This window comes from Ruditapes philippinarum, unplaced genomic scaffold (assembly GCF_026571515.1).
Source record: "Ruditapes philippinarum isolate M1 unplaced genomic scaffold, ASM2657151v2 ctg968_1_1_1_1, whole genome shotgun sequence".
NCBI classification, from domain to species: domain Eukaryota; kingdom Metazoa; phylum Mollusca; class Bivalvia; order Venerida; family Veneridae; genus Ruditapes; species Ruditapes philippinarum.
In genome coordinates, this window is record NW_026857555.1 from 193,743 (window position 1) to 210,841 (window position 17,099).

General features: G+C 33.3%; 2 protein-coding genes across 2 annotated transcripts; both read left to right on the plus strand.

The window, feature by feature from the left end:
• The first annotated feature begins 293 nt into the window (after positions 1 to 293).
• On the plus strand, positions 294 to 2,123 carry LOC132750151 (uncharacterized). The gene has a single exon (XM_060740097.1). It carries the CDS (start codon positions 294 to 296, stop codon positions 2,121 to 2,123), a length of 1,830 nt encoding a protein of 609 aa, XP_060596080.1.
• A 740-nt stretch (positions 2,124 to 2,863) lies between these two features.
• Positions 2,864 to 15,867, plus strand: LOC132750152 (A disintegrin and metalloproteinase with thrombospondin motifs adt-2-like). Its single transcript, XM_060740098.1, has 8 exons — positions 2,864 to 2,984; positions 6,661 to 6,720; positions 7,380 to 7,469; positions 8,290 to 8,454; positions 8,818 to 8,982; positions 9,401 to 9,550; positions 10,353 to 10,409; positions 15,692 to 15,867. Exons 1-8 carry the CDS (start codon positions 2,963 to 2,965, stop codon positions 15,865 to 15,867), a joined length of 885 nt encoding a protein of 294 aa, XP_060596081.1. The 5' UTR covers positions 2,864 to 2,962.
• The last annotated feature ends 1,232 nt before the right edge of the window (positions 15,868 to 17,099 follow it).

A 17,099-nucleotide genomic window follows, 5' to 3' on the forward strand; every position in this document is an offset into this window, starting at 1 on the left:
TTTTGTACCTTACCACGCGACTAATCCTATAGGTAATCATAATTATATGGTCGTCTGCAAACAAAAGTTGTAAAATGATAAGACAAAGGACTCCTTTGTTATTTGATACACCGTAATCAATGGACCGGTGATTCTTAAAACAATACACAATATAAAATGTTAATATACTGCTCTTTCATTACAGACGTGTTAGGAACACAGTAATATAAACTTTACATTGATATAACGTATTTCAAGTTTTAATGAAAACCTAGATACATTGTAGATTTTGATACACATTATTTTTATCACAGATGGAGACTTTAAGGAGTGCTATAAATAGCAGTATGTCTGAGAAGACTGTTTCTCAAACGATTTATAAGATGACGTCATTAAAGCCAACGCGAATTGAAAAGAAAATGTCATCCGAATGGTCCGAAACGAGCATGTGCAGTTGCGAAGAGCGTCATGTCACTTTATATTGCCGGGGAGACGACATTTTACTATGCAAACAATGCAAGCACAAAAATCACGTGAAATGTCACGTGGAAAGAATTGAACACGTGGCTAAAGGCATTCTTGAGTCCAAGGAGTTAGAAACAACATTAAAGGAACTGAATACGCTTAAATCTGTGTTTGAGAGATTGAAGGAAAACAGACGATTAAAGAAGCTGCAGCATCGACAAGAGAAGAGAAGTGTATTACAGTTATCTAAAAGGTGGACAATGTTACAGTCTACAAGACTTGCGCTTAGTACTGAGGTTGGCAAAGGCATGGATAGATATAAGAATAATCTAGATCAAATCGAAAAAATTATGACTGATCAATCTTCTTGGGTAGCAGAGGAAATTGACCATTACTTGAAAGATTTTAGTTATCACATTACTAATAGGAATGAATTAGGGACGTTCGAGGTTCTTCACCAAGTAAAAAAGGATCTTAAATCGTTTTATAACGTTCTTAGTGAAATATCAGAGGATGAGAGATCGGAGGATATATATGGTGAGTTAAAAACTGTGATATCAGGAATTTATTTCTGTGAAAATCAGGGAAGTGTATCACTATCTCGAAATTTAAAACATAACAGAGTTTCATTGCCGATTTTGACAGAAAAGACACAAAATATAAAAACACCTGAAGAATCGCATTCACCAGCAACGCAGACACCTTGCAGACGTTCAAAATTATCGTCTGCAAGTCGACGATTCAGACCTGCGTTCCGCCCTCAGGCGATTCGTATGGCTACATTTGTTTCATCTTTACAGAGTGGCCGTTCTAGTCGAGCTCTTACCAGAACGTCAACTCACTTTAAAAAGAGATTAATAACTGACGAACGACCAAAACGGTTTGATATAAGCATGTCTGAAAACGTCAATAATAAAGTTGAAGTGTCAGCGATGTGCCCTTTACCTGGTGGCAAACTTGCAGTCATCGATTCTGAAAGTAATAAAATAAAACTGTTTTCAAAAGCCGACGTTGCAATAACAGAGGTTGATGCAGGATGCTCAATCTGGGACCTGACGACAATTTCAAAAAGTCAGATTCTAGTGACATGCCCAAGCAAAGGGAAACTGCAACATGTAGATATAGTCGACAAAACATTAGGGCCAGAACTTGTAAAAACTGGTTACATATTGACACAAAAAGACTGCCGGGCGATATGTTACGTAAGTAGTAAGATTTACGTGTCTTACAGTGGAATAAGACCCTGCATCAAAGTGATGACTAAAGATGGAATAATGTGCAGATCTATAGAGTCATTCAAAGGTCAAATTACTTTGTTCAAGAATCCATTATACATGGTTGTGACAAAGCTCGGAAAATTGATTTATGTATCTGATTTTTCATTGCAGAGAATAGTTAAAATTGATCAAAAAGGAAAGTTACACGGAACGGTTGATATGAGTCCTGGGTGGCCCCTTGGTTTGGTGATGACTAGGGATGACAAGTTAATTATAGCTTCGTCCGGCTCGAATGACGTTAAGATCATACATCGGGGTAGCCGTAAATGGGACACTTTAGTAATCTCTGATTGGCTAAAAGGAGCTCCTTGTTCTGTAACTGTGAGAGAAACAAAAAGGAAGAAACACCTTTATGTCGCATGTGCAGGAAGTAGCGTAATGAATGTTTTTTCAATGGCTTGACAAACGCCGTCGAGGATCATCAACTACAAAGAAAGCAGAAAAATTGCAGACTCGGTTTGATTGACTTCATATTGCCACAAATATATTTTGAGTTTTGACATGTCAGATACAACGTCATGAAAAAAGTTCAGTTCATGTTTCCACAAATATATTTTGAGTTTTGACATGTCAGACACAATGTCATGAAAAAAGTTCAGTTCTTTTCCTAAGAGTTAAGGAACGATTCTGAACATTAAAAATGACACATGTGTACTGTAACATATTCAATATTAAGCATTTTTTCACAAAACCATTTACATTGCCAGGGACAGTTTTTAATATTTACCAGTCATTATAACCGGAAAAGAAACATGCCTTTGTTTATACATACTCGTATATATATTGTATATAAATGAAGCCATCAACTTGCTTGGCTAAGATAACAAAAAAGAAACTCCAAAACTTTTTTACTTTATTGTAATATTCTTGGGCACAACCTTTGTTCAGATTGTCGATGAAATCGTGGTTCTTTTGTACTCTTTCTTAGATAGAGATAAAAAAATGGATGCTCTTACACCAAATAAAATACTTGTAATAAAATTGCCCGAACACTGTGTTATTCTTGTATATATAATATAATAACAGAATATGATTCATTCGAAATGCACTCAGATCGGGATGCCATTATTTAATCACTTTCATTATGAAATCACTGTTTCTTACGTTTATCAAAATGTAACCTTTGTCAGTACTACATTGATAGTGTATCTATATTTATAAATTAGATTTAACGAGGCCACTAAGAGATAAGGGAGTGCTCCAATTAAACTTGGCAAAATATTTGCCATTTTTTATTAAGAATGGAAATTTTAAAATGCCTGGGTAAGTAAAACAATAACTCGCAGTAAACTTAATATAATTATGTTCAAAGAAATATGCTATTCCTAGGACTTTTCGTTGTGTTGTAATAGGCATATCGTATGCGATATGGTATATTCTGTCAGTTTTAGCCTTCATTGAACGATGATTTTTAATGCTGTATGGTTTGATGTCTGTAACATCCACGTGGAATTACAACTAAGTAATTTATTAATTAAGAATGATAACTTATTACATCCATCGTCATTCCGGTGTTGTTTACTCATTGTGTTCTAATTTTCTGGGGTTTCTTTATTTTTGTTGTTCTTCTTTTATGTGTTGCGTTATAAAAACAGAAACAACTGCGTTTAATACTTTAATATAAATCAATATAATATTATTACAAGACTGAAACGTATGAATACATTTTAAATCATTTCATAAAAAGCCATGTCATGAAATTGTTATCCTATTCTTTTTTTATTTATTTTTATTAAATGGTGATTTTAACACATGTTTTGTTCATATCTGCGGTCCGCACATCTAATAGACTTCCTTTCCCGGATACTACCTAGTAATTACAACTTTGGAGGTGAGAGACAAAATTAATGATCATTTGTCATTGAGAATTACACCAGCGACACCTTTATTACTACTCCGACTTTCCGATGTTAAACCAAGCGGACGGACTCTTCTTATATTGTAATAGGGCCTGTTGTCTTTTAAACTTAAATTGATTTTTTAACTTTCTGTCTAAAAATATATGTACATCAGGCGTGTTTATTGAGAGAAAAAAAGAAAGCCATATTCAAAAGCAATTCTGTTTATTTCTTCTTCTTTTTAAATAACGTTCATTCTTTAGATTTTTATTTTATGCCACACCATATTTTTTTTAGTAATTGTTGGCGAACAATTCTTTATTTCGAAATCGAATTTTCTTTTTATTCCTTACATGTTCTTTTTCATTAACAAAATCGATAATTATGTTCCTTGCAGAAATTTTGAAAATTAAATATGACCATCACATATGCATATATAATTGTTATTTCAAGAGAACCATGTCACGATTTGTACTAGATTTAGAAAATGTTCGTGCTATCGAAGGGCAAACCTAGCTTGGATGTAATCTACTTTATATCAGTAAAAGATTAAAACATAACTTTATGTAAATGTTAATGGTTTTGATGACATGTCCCATTTTATAGTTACATTGTACAATAGATGTTATTCGGTGTAACGAAGTAAATTGACTCCCGGTCAATACTATATAAAATCCCCCCTTTCTTATACTGACTCTCTCTGAAAACAAAAAATGACCCCCGCCTCGGAAACCTGTATTGATCCCCATCTAATTGATCAAGTACTGTAAGCTGCTGTTGTTTTTCGTACATTTCTTGACCATACCATTAACCTAAGTACTACTTTTAGCGTTAAGTCTATATGCAGACTTTGACAGAGGCTGACTTACCTTTACAATATGTTCTGAGTGTTTTCCTTGTTTGATTGAAACTGTTAACGAGATATAATGAAACGGTGAAACATCTCTCACGCCCCCTAGCACAGGTATAAGCGGTATTCAATTCCCAACAAGAAAAAGTAATGGAATGAGTCCCGGAGGCAAATATGACAACACTAAGATGGAGTACGGGGCAATATTTTACCGATGTTAAATTTTATTTTTGACATTTTCCAACAATATCATTTGTCTAAAGGTACGTATCCTCTGGTGACCACGATACGTACATGTACTTTGTTTTCAAATCAAATGTAGATTACTCTATATATATATATCGTTGTTTGATAAACGTTTTTGTGTACAGAATAGCCAACCACAACATGTCTGTATATACAATGTACTATAATTTAAACAGTATCAAATGAGAAAAATGTTTGTTTTAAAGATCATTCCACTTACAGCTGCTGCATTCGACAGAAATATTAATCATTAACTGAACTTTAGTCATGAGGAAATATTCATGTTTCTATTTATCTCATTCGTCATTAAATTATTTAAAGGGTTTCCTTTCTTAAAAAGAGACAAAAATGACAAAAGGGTCATTGATTAAAGGAGGACACCATTCTTCGAGAGGGTTATTTTTTCATGTGGAGAGGTCATAATAATTTTTCACAGAGGGGTAATAATATAATGACCAGAGAGTCAATATTCTCTAAACGATATATACCGGGGGTCATAAGTCTATGGTGGTTACCTTACTTTGTTATATTGTGTTTTGTTTTCTTCCAAAGCTAATCCGTTTACCGTTATAGCTTTACGGTGCTCTACAGTTACAGTACACAATATATAAGTTAGCCTGTAGCGCTTAGTGTAAAACTTTGTACCATCAGATTAGCTTGGAAAACCGAAGATACTCTTAATGCATAGATCCCTGACCTGTCTTATTCTAATTATCAGATTAGTGGATACAATACGAATTTCACCACAACATATTTATTAACAAAAGTGCACATGTCTAAGTTTGTGGTTAAATCTATTGTTATTTAAATAAAAGGTCAAAGTAGGGATCAATCAATTCAAGAGAAAGTTACTTATAAATCGCTTTTCAATGACTGCTCTTTGGCTTGAAGCTTTTAAGCTTCATTATGTCCGTCTCCATCCATTTAAACGCCCTGTCAAATTTGAACGAAACATTCCTGAGCTATTCTATAAAAGGCGTTATAAAATTAATGGTCTTTAACGATCTTTTACCCCGTTAAAGCAGTAATGTCATCTGCGTGAAGTGTCCCTTTGGTAACCCCCAACCAGTCCGCTAAGTCCAGCAGCCCAAAGGCCTAGATGTTATATATTATTACATAACATTGCCATACGGACCTGCCTCAAGTCGATATATATATATAATTGTCAAAAGTGCCTAGACTTTCACAAGAAATCATCTCCATGTCGGAAACTACTTGTTAATGAGTTTAGATATGTTCAGTGTAACATCTACCGAGAGGGATCAAAATTGGTCACGAACAGGGGTTTCATAATTCAGTAAAATCTGAATAAAAAATGTTATCAGATATGTCAAGAGTACGCGTATAAATATTTGATGTGTAACAAAGCGTTGTGGGTCTCTAACAAATTATGGTCATTGAGTTAAAACTGATTCTTCGCCAGGACACTTAACATCATACTAAATTACTTACAAAGAATTGAAAAGTGTTCAGCTTTTTGTCAAGCATAGCTTAGTGGACAAATCGGGGCAATGTTCATTAAAGCATAAAGGTCACTTTGACACACGGCGTTAGAACTTAAATTATTTTCTCCTGATCCTGATACAACTTTTACATATTGAATGGCATGTCATAGATTTCGTCGTGGATACATTGCATATACATGTAGTTCTATGATTTCTATCATTGGATAGTGTTGTAGGTCCCTGTCAAGGTTAAAGTCACAAATGTAAAAATATAATTTCTTCACCAGTAATCAAACACCCAGAGCATTATCAAAGAATACATAGGTGGATGAACGACACACTGCTCATAATATCATCTTGTTTTGACTATCCATTTTAACATAAATGTGAATTAAAATTCTCTCAGTTTGTACGTATTCTACTAGTATATGGATTAGTATCAATATTGAATGTTTTATCGTTTTATATATACCATTATCAATCTAGCTTACTATTTCTTATAACTTTTATGTGGATAAAGTCTGCTGAATGAACTAATTTTAGTTTTGCTTTCTTTACAGCACTAACTATAATAATCGTAAACACAATATGTGCACAAGGTGTCAGGAGAAGAAACTCAGGTAATAAATAATTTTGTCCCTTTTCCCTTCCCAACTAAAACTACAAAAAAACCGACTTCAATAACGAATTTATGGACCGGACACGAATTCGGGACGTACGTACATACAGACGGACGGACAACCCGGCGACTATATGCCCCCCCCCCCCGAAATTTTTCGGGGAGCATAAAACATCCAGATTTGATATTTAAGCATCACATAGCATTTAATAGGAGGCTTTAATGATAATAACTTTATAATTAACGGAAACATGTTTCAGTAAATTGCTGTGAGGAAAGATATTAGAAACAACTCGCCACATTAATACCTGAATTACGGAGGTCACTGTACTTCTTTTTTATAATCTTGATTTGTACTAACAGCCAGTAGATACAGATGCCTGGCTCGGCTTGAAAGGTTGTAAGCTTATATAACCCGGTTTATATTGCATTGTCAGGCATCTTTATAACGAATTTATAATACAGCATAATTACTTTACATGTATTTTTGTGATTATCAATCATCCTATTAGAGGAAATCTGTAATGACTAATCTTCCGGATTATTTTTCTTTTCATCTAATTCATACACTTACAATCACCAATATTAATCACTTTTATTCATCCTGTAATATTCATGATAATGTAGATATACTAAATGTTTTATTTTGGATGAAACTAGAAGATGATATTCATATAAGAACAAGATATGATGCAGCAGAACAAACATATTCATCAAGACACCTCATGTTTCTAGAAGACGTACCTGCTAGTAAGTGTACAAATAACTAAAATACTCCATGATTAAAAGGCACATATTATACATTACTTTAATTTTATCTTGGATTTGAAATTAATGTCTATTTAATAGAATAAGTCGTTGTATACTTATCCCAGCATTGCTAGCCGAGAAATACACTGTATTTTCACTTGTTTATTGGTATCTTCCGCAGGTATTTTGCAAGAAACAATTTGATCTAGAAATCGTAAAATGTGGGTTTTAACAAGCTAATCACATGGTACTAACACACTGACTCTCAATGTTATACCTTCACGGTGCAATAACGTTTACAATAGATAAGTCATTCTGTCAAAGTTGTAACTGTAAATGTTTGTTGTAAGGGTTAGATTGTTGACACCACTTTAACTTTAAAACTATAATCGTTATGTGTAAAGTATTTGATAAAGATTAAACACTTATAGTCAATATACAAGTCATATATAAGTTTATAAATTAGTAAATAAAAATTACAAATATAATTATGTAGTTAGGTATACGTACAATGTATTCTTGATGCAATATTTGTTTTTATAAATATACAATTTATATAGTTGCATATGATTTTAATCAGCAGCGCATATAAAAGTAGATTTTATTCCATTGTAAAATAATCAGTATTTTTTTTTTTTTTGGTTCGAAGTTGTTTTCATTGATGGAATAGGCTTACATCAATTTGCCTAGTTTGTAAATATTTATACCTATACACATGCACCTCAGTAAAAGTGATTGTAATTCACAATTTTTCATGCTAAAACCTAGATGAAAAATCATTTTGTCACAGAAAAAAAAACTTATGTATATTTATATACAGGTTGGACAGCATGGAGTATTACGAAAGCTTGCTCCATTTCGTGTGACGGTACAGGTTACCTAGAGAAACGGCGCACGTGCTCGTCTGGGGTATTAGCGGATTGCGAAGCTCAAGGAGGAACTTGGTGGACAGTTGTAGCGTGTGATAACGGGCCATGCACTGCTAGTATGTTAATATTTTAAAATAAAATTGAAACAAATTACGTTATAAAAAACACAGACGATTAATTCACATTCGTTAAAAATAAATAGTTTATAATAAATGGTGTATTTTGGATAAGAAAATAAATGAACGAGTGTTAAGCAAACACCCATCTTATACAAGACTTAACAACAATGGACAATCGTTATCCTAATTTCAATATGGAAATATTGATGCAAATAACGATAACAAACTTACTAGTCGAGCTATATGTTGAAAGTTGATTTATAATAACGGTATATAACACGACGAGCACAAAACCTGATTCGCGAAAATGCCTGCTTCTCTCGTTTTATCTCAGAATTTTCTATGTTTATATTGCATTAGGTTGGACAGAGTGGAATTCTCATACTGCGTGTTCAAAGTCATGCGGTGAAGCGGGGTACTTCGAAGTTAAAAGAAATTGTTCTAATGGAGTGTTACGTGATTGTGAGGCAAATGGCGGCAAATATTGGGAGATACGTGTCTGTAACAATGGAGCGTGTGTACCAAGTAAGAACAGTTTATTTGATACAGTTTTCATTTTAGATTAAAATACTGTAAGTGTATGTTTCAGAAATTATTTAGCAAATTATTGAAAATGTCAAACGTACTAGCATGCTACTTTATATTGTTTTCTTCTATGATCACAATTACTTGATTTTCACTTATCGGGGCAATTATTGAATTTGAGTACTAAATGGTTAATCTTACAGTCTCACATCTTTATGTGCTCATCACACCGTTTATGCAACCCTTCATCACTAGTAATAAAACGCTTTAGTAGTCGGACCAAATAGGCCTCATCTGAACCTTTGCCTGAAAAGCCCGAATACAGTTGCGATTGACAATTTGAGATCGAGAACAGTCATAATTGGAATTTCTCTTTCTTGTTTACACTAAAATAAGTATGTTTCATCCTTTGTGACAGCTTGGTCGGAGTGGTCAGCGTACTCGGCATGTTCAAAATCTTGCGGAATTGGTGTAACGGTAAAATACCGTACGTGTAACACTGGTCGTAATGATGACTGTACTGGGAAATCGTATGAACTAAAAACCTGCGCCCCAGGATCATGTACCGGTTTGTATAAAAAAAGATTATAATACTCTGAAGGCTACAATCCCTCTTAATATCGACAACATTTGAGACTTTTTTTAACGAAGGTAACTTATTAAGACAATACATCAAAGCATTAGATACAACACATATAATGCAAAATCTTTTTTTCAACAAGGCCTTCTTTAAAACATAAACATAACAATGGACATGTTAAAGCAACTATAAAGATTACAACATTTAGTAAATCTTAAATCAACAAAGAAGACAGACATAATATTATATTATAGTACAGGTAAATTTTATATAATTCATCTTTAGATAATAATAAATGTTTGAAATGTGATTTAAACAATTTAAGACTTAAAAAAAATCTTATTTTTAAAGGAATAGTGTTCCATAGCTCCATACTAGAATGATAAAAAGTACGTTTCAAATAATTTGTTTTAGGTCGTTTATGCATAATGTCTTTTTTATGTGTTGATCTTAGAAAGTAAGTTTTTATTTTGAGATAACGGAATTAGATTAGAAATATATGCTGGCGTTAATTTATTCATCGCTTTATATAGCATAATTCCAGAAAAGTATTTTAACATCTACATGGAAAAGATAACCATTTCATATTTTGAAACATTTCAAGAGCATTTGTTTTACGGGTTTATTAAAAATACTTAAAAGTGTGCAGCGTGTTAGTTATTTTATTTTTAGATTTCAAGGTTATGTTAATAAAATTTGATGAATTATTAGGTGATTTATAACAGATCTATTTGAAAACATTTTTAAATAACGTAAGTAAGGGTGATGTATACTTTTCATTGTTTTGAAGGTGATAGAACAACTACAACAACAACGACGACGACGACAACAACTGCTGTGCCAGCATGTAAGATTGACGTCTTCTATGTACATTCATTTCATTTGTCCTATCAGCTATTTACCGTCAATCAAAGGTCTATACAAACAAGTACAAATGTTGCTGCAATGAAGCAATTTAGAAGCTCCGCCCAAAAATGCACTCATTATGCCATGGATATCTTACCAATTCATTCCTACACACAAGGCCACCGTAGGGAACGTGTTACAGTATCGCGTTTTTCGGTTACAGTATAGAATTTTCAAGATGGAGGATTATTTATGGGAAGAGAGTTAGGTGATTTTTATTCAGGTCCATACTACTAGTAGTTTAGTTTCTAAAAGATGTTTTTGTGTTTTGTTTGTAAGGAACATAATCCGGTATCTAGTCATATATTTTTTCAGACCCTGCACCGCAGATTTATCTCTATATTGTCTCATAAATAGGCAGATTTGATGGTTTAAAAATTTGAATCGAGAGACCATCGCATTTTTCTCCAATTCCGACATAATTTAAGTATGCCTAGATAAAGTAAATCTACAAAACGTTAGTCCTTTATGTTTAGAAACGTTTATAAAAGTAAATGACCAGTTGAACCTATTTTCCTGTTGGTAAAATGCGTTTGAAAAAATAAACAATGTTACAGTATAGAGCGAGGTTAATTTTGAAGGGTTACAGCATAGACCTAGCGACTTTGATCCAATTTTGTTACAGTTTATACCCAGATTTCGGTTACAGTTTAGACTTCGGTATTTTCTATTTGTACGAATGTTACATAGACTTTTAAATCTCTGTGAGCGTATTGGCCCGATGGCTATTCGTCTGTCTCACGTACACAAGTGTGTGCGATCCCATCTGCTCAGTAACTACTTGACTAAATTTAAATGTGATGCAATTTACATGACTTTCTACCTAAGTTGTTCAAATGTTTTTGGTTGCAATCGGGGATACGAAAACCCAAATCATAGATTTTGAAAAAAGGCAATGTTTGAAGACCCTTCTCATCTCGAACTAAAAGCATTCAAATCAAATCATGATCATGGCGTCATTTCGAATGCTTCTTTGTTGAAGTTACGATTATTTTGTCATTATTATTAAATTAAAAGTCGTTTTTTTTTATTTCAGACATCCTGTATAGCAGTTTTCATGTTTCTGAAAAAGAAAATAATATCAAAAGTTATAGAGTATAAATTAAGGTCAGACAATTACAATATCTTCTCTAGTGAGCCTGATGGAGGTACATAATAGTGGCAGAGTCGACTTCAAATCATCTTTCATTTACTGCTGTTGTTGAAATCCAATCATGACTTTGGATTCTTTGTATGTGAGGAATCTATCAAGCTAATTTACGTTAAGTCGGTGGTTTTAGTCAGGTGCCCGGTCGTGTCTGAAATGTTTCACAGAGGGTATCTGGGGTCTTTCTTAACACTAAAGCAGGAATGTTTTCACATGACCTTAGTGTCGTTGAAACTTAAAATCCAAGAAAGCCAAACGTAACAAAATAGAGTTAAACAGAATCCCTTAAAAAATTCCAACACAACAAAATTTAAAATGTTTACAAACCCTTTTAAATACAAATGTATTTACAAAATACATTATGGTAGATGGAAATTTCAACATAAAAAATTTAAGGTTGCAGTATTGCGCACTTAAATACTGTGTAATCATTCTTAGGGTATTGTCTGCTTGTCAATTGTGTCTTTTGACAGCTTATCTATGGTATGCAGGCTTCATAACCTCCGATCCCCTCTCAAAAATTCATTTTGTTTAGTTTCAATCATTGTATTCTCGTTTAGGGCACACGCAATTTTTTACCTGGGGGTAATATGCCGCTTTTCATAGACTGGCAATAACGTGTCACATTGAAGGTTCCATGATAACCGCCATATGAACACATCCACAGATGTTAAAAAATTTGAAGTGTACCAGTTCATGTTTAATGTGAATTCTGCTGAAGCCGGTGTTATAAGCCGTGGACGGTAGCTTGCAGTTACCACTACCGTCCATGAACGGGTTAATTTAATCAAACTGAGCCTGCAACATGTTCATGTTTTCCGTGTTGGACTTTAGTTAAGTATTCTTTTTTCTCTATTTTATTACTAATAGGCATCATTATAATGTGTAATGAAATCAAGCAATAATCTTTCTTCTCTCAATACAATTCGATAAAAGTTACTGTTGTTGTCGTGAAAACAATCCTTACTTAGGACATTACTAATTCTGCAAAAAGTCTCAATCTGAAACTTGAGGTAAGAAAAATAGGAAACTGTAACTTTTCTGCTGAAGAAAAAAAGTAATACAACCTTTCAAGAATGTATTAAATAGAAAGGTATGAGTTATTTCATGAAAATAATGGATACACGAACTTTGTTTGAAATTTGGCAAGTATCTAAACTGTAACAGAAATCTGGGTATAAACTGTAACAAAATTGGATCAAAGTCGCTAGGTCTATGCTGTAACCCTTCAAAATTAACCTGTAACCCTGCACAAATTACCTCGCTCTATACTGTAACATTGTTTATTTTTTCAAACGGATTTAACGAACAGGATAATAGGTTCAACTGGTCATTTACTTTTATAAACGTTTCCTTACATAAAGGACTAACGTTTTGCAGATTTACTTTTTCAAGGCATGCATAAATAATGTTGAAATTGCAGGAAAATGCGTTGGTCTCTTGATTCAAATTTTCAAACTGTCAAATCTGCCTATTTATGAGACAATATAGCGATAAATCTGCGGTGCAGGGTCTGAAAAAATATATGACTAGATACCGGATTTGTTCCTTACAAGCAAAGCACAAAAAACATCTTTTAGAAACTAAACTACTAGTTGTATGGACCTGAATAAAAATCACCTGCCTCTCTTCCCATAAAAAATCCACCATCTTGAAAATTTTATACTGTAACCGAAAAACGCGATACTGTAACACGTTTCCTACGGTGAAGGCATTTTCTATTTAGATTAAGTACTATTGTACATTATTCCGGGTGTTTTGTAAATCATTTGATTTTGCATAATTATACTTATCGTATGCACTGTCCATGAGAGAGGGACTGGATATTAAATTTTTGAAGAAATATATGACTAGATACCGGATTTGTTCCTTACAAGCAAAGCACAAAAATATCTTTTAGAAACTAAACTACTAGTTGTATGGACCTGAATAAAAATCACCTGCCTCTCTTCCCATAAAAAATCCACCATCTTGAAAATTCTATACTGTAACCGAAAAACGCGATACTGTAACACGTTTCCTACGGTGAAGGCATTTTCTATTTAGATTAAGTACTATTGAACATTATTCCGGGTGTTTTGTAAATCATTTGATTTTGCATAATTATACTTATCGTATGCACTGTCCATGAGAGAGGGACTGGATATTAAATTTTTAAACAATATGCTTTCACTGATGCCTACCTGGTAAAGAATGTAATTCCAATACAAAAAAGAGTAACAAGACTTGTTATTTGACATGACAGCAGACAGCAGTGCAATATTGTTCTGTTTGTGTCACTACAGTAGTCAGTAATATTACATGATAAAAATATCAAAGCATGTACATTTTCTTTTTTTTTTGCACGTATAATGCTTTTCATTTTCTTCAAATATCAACACCTAATCATGGTAAGAAATATAAAAATCCATATGCAAATAAGCATAAACAAATTTTCATCGACTTAATTTTTTCAAAATTTCTGTTACATTTTTCGCGGCAAATGGCATATCATGATATAACAAGAAAGGCATTGATGCAATGCATCAAAGGGCGTTTAGGCAAGAAATGCAGCAAGCGACGATGAACTAAGAGACATGATCTGATGACCACATTTTATTTTCAATGGTTAATTGGATTTAACCAGAATTGTATATCATAGATGAAAACATTGTTCATCACGAACTTTAGTAGGCTTGCTAGATATTAGAATATTAAATGTATTTTATTTGGCACATAAGAAACAGTAGTTAAGTTATTTCAAGTCCATGATAAATACTGAAAGTAGAACACACACTGGAATGAATAATTTGGGATGAATTTCAAAAATACCAATTTCAGGATTTTTTGTTAAATGCGTTCACAAAAATAACGGTACATTAAAATCATGAATAAATTTGCATGGCATGTTGATATGGGGAAACATTATTTATCAATATAATGGAAGACTGTCACTTAATATCTATCAACATTCGGGAAATCAGGCTCGATTTAAATATCCATGGTAAAAAAATGTCAGAAGTACAATCGGGGGAGCTATTAATTTATCGGGAAGTACCTGCGGAAAAGAAAATACTATGATATAACAATTCGTAAAAAAGGTCTTTTTTCGATAATTTTTTCAAATATTTATTGTTGGATTGTTGCATTTCATTTCTTGCAAAATTCTCCAGTTCGTTATTTAATATCATAGCGCGACACGTTTCGTTTAGATTCAGACGCATTAAACTATAAATAGATTGTCGTGAAATTTGTTCTCGTTCTAATTCATTAATATAACATGCTGCGAATCACCGAAGGGGAAAGCAATATGACCTGCATTTATAATAGAAATCGGAAGGAATTCTTCTTTCCGTATTTATTTTTAGCTGTAAATCGAAAGGATTAATTGATAAAAATCGGGTCCATGGACAAAAAGAAATAGCAATCAGTATTAAAATTTGGGGTTGTACACTGTATTAAAGAAAAGGTGTGGGATTTTGTCCAAAATTCATATGTGGTAAAACGTAAGTTAGTTCCTATGGGGTCTTACGTGGTTTTAATGTGACCTGAACGTGGTCTAAAGTGCGTTTTGGGGTATGTATTACGGCTCTGCGGCGACTATGACGTTCATACAGCGTTTTCATGGCGACTGCAAGGACCTCCTGGAATCGCCATAGTCGTATATAAAACTACTTGGTCGGACTACAAACGTTTTTGGGCCAAACATATGTCAATCAATTTAAATGCGTTTTTACGGCGATTATGCTGCATATACAGTACGTTTAAAGTACATGTTTGGGACTCTACGGGGTTTCTACCGAGGTTATAGGGTCCCTAGGGCTTTCTAGTTCAGGATGTAGTGAGAACGCCAATCTCCGATGTTTGCTTTAAGCCGCTGTGACTCGGCGTTTTGAGTCGTTCACAACTCGACCCTACGGCGTTTCCTAAGTCGCCCTTGAAACATAAAATTATTTCAACATGCATCAACTGTTCCACAGTTATATTCGTTAGTGAAAGAAACAATAAAACTAAACTTCGGATGTTTCATGCTGTAATTTTAATTAAAATCAACACAAACTAGTCTCATATTAAATACGTCGATTACTTTATTATAGCATGGTCAGAATGGACTACTAAGATCATTTGTTCGGCTTCTTGTGGGCCAGGTTATAGCGAAAAGATACGTACATGTTCAAGCGGACATTCCAACGATTGCACGGGAAAGGCGTGGGGCGTTTATGCATGTAACCTGCGAAAATGTGTCGGTAGGTTTCAGTTACTTCAAGCTTGATATATTGAAGGATATTGTTTAAATGTTTCTGTTTCTCATTGTTACGAGCCAGGCGTAACGAGAAAGAAAAGCCAGCAACAAACTTGTAACAATAACAAATTTATTACAGAAAAATAGCAACTTCAACAATAAAGAACATTCCAGAAGTTTCTATCTAAATATAATGAGTTTTCTACAACAATTAAGAAAGTTCTAGTACATACATGTAGTTAATGTTCTAAAAATAGAACAATGATAATATTGGAAATACCAACTGGTCAGATATAAATTATATACATGTAATATGTTGCATACATAACACTTCCCCTCTTCAAGAAAAAGAAATATGAATGAAATGAATATTTCTTTTACATAAATCCAAACAATGTAACTTACAAATAACATAGGAGAAATGTTAAACAATTTTATACATTCATATATATGTGTATTACAAACAATAGCAAACAACAACAACAAAAAAATCAATCATATCATATAAATGTTAAATTTAAAATACTGCAAATAACAGTTTTAGACACGTGAAAGTGCATCAGGGATCAAATTATCTTTCACTTTAATGTGTCTAATGTCAAGACTATATTCTTGCAAAAATAAGCTCCACATCAACAACCCTTGATTTTTGTGTTTAAGTTTATGCAAGAAAGTGAGGGGATTGTGATCACTAAAGACAACAACAGGCAACTTTGAAGAAGTTAGATAAACTTCAAAATTCTGAATAGCAAGAATAAGAGCAAGGCACTCTTTCTCTATAGTAGAGTAATTTTTCTGATGTTCATTAAACTTTTTAGAAAAGTAACAAACAGGATGGTCAACACCATTGTTGTCTTCTTGGATCAATACACTTCCAGCACCTATGTCACTAGCATCTACAGCTAACTTAAAGTTTTTATTAAAATCTGGTGTTAAGAGAACTGGTGCACTCTTAAGTATGGCTTTAAGGCTGTCAAATGCCATTTGACACTTGTCATTCCAAATGAATTTGTTTCTTTTCTTTAGCAAATTTGTCAATGGTTCTGCAATAACCGAAAAATTATTACAAAATTTACGATAAATACCCTGCCATACCAAGAAATCGCATCAGTTGTCTTTTACAAGTAGGCACAGGAAATTCAAGAGATAGCTTTGACCTTAGCTTCTATTGGTTTAACTTTACCCTGTCCCACTACATGTCCTAAAAATGTTTAAAATTGCATGACAAAATTCACTTTTTGCAAGATTAACACTGTCAATTT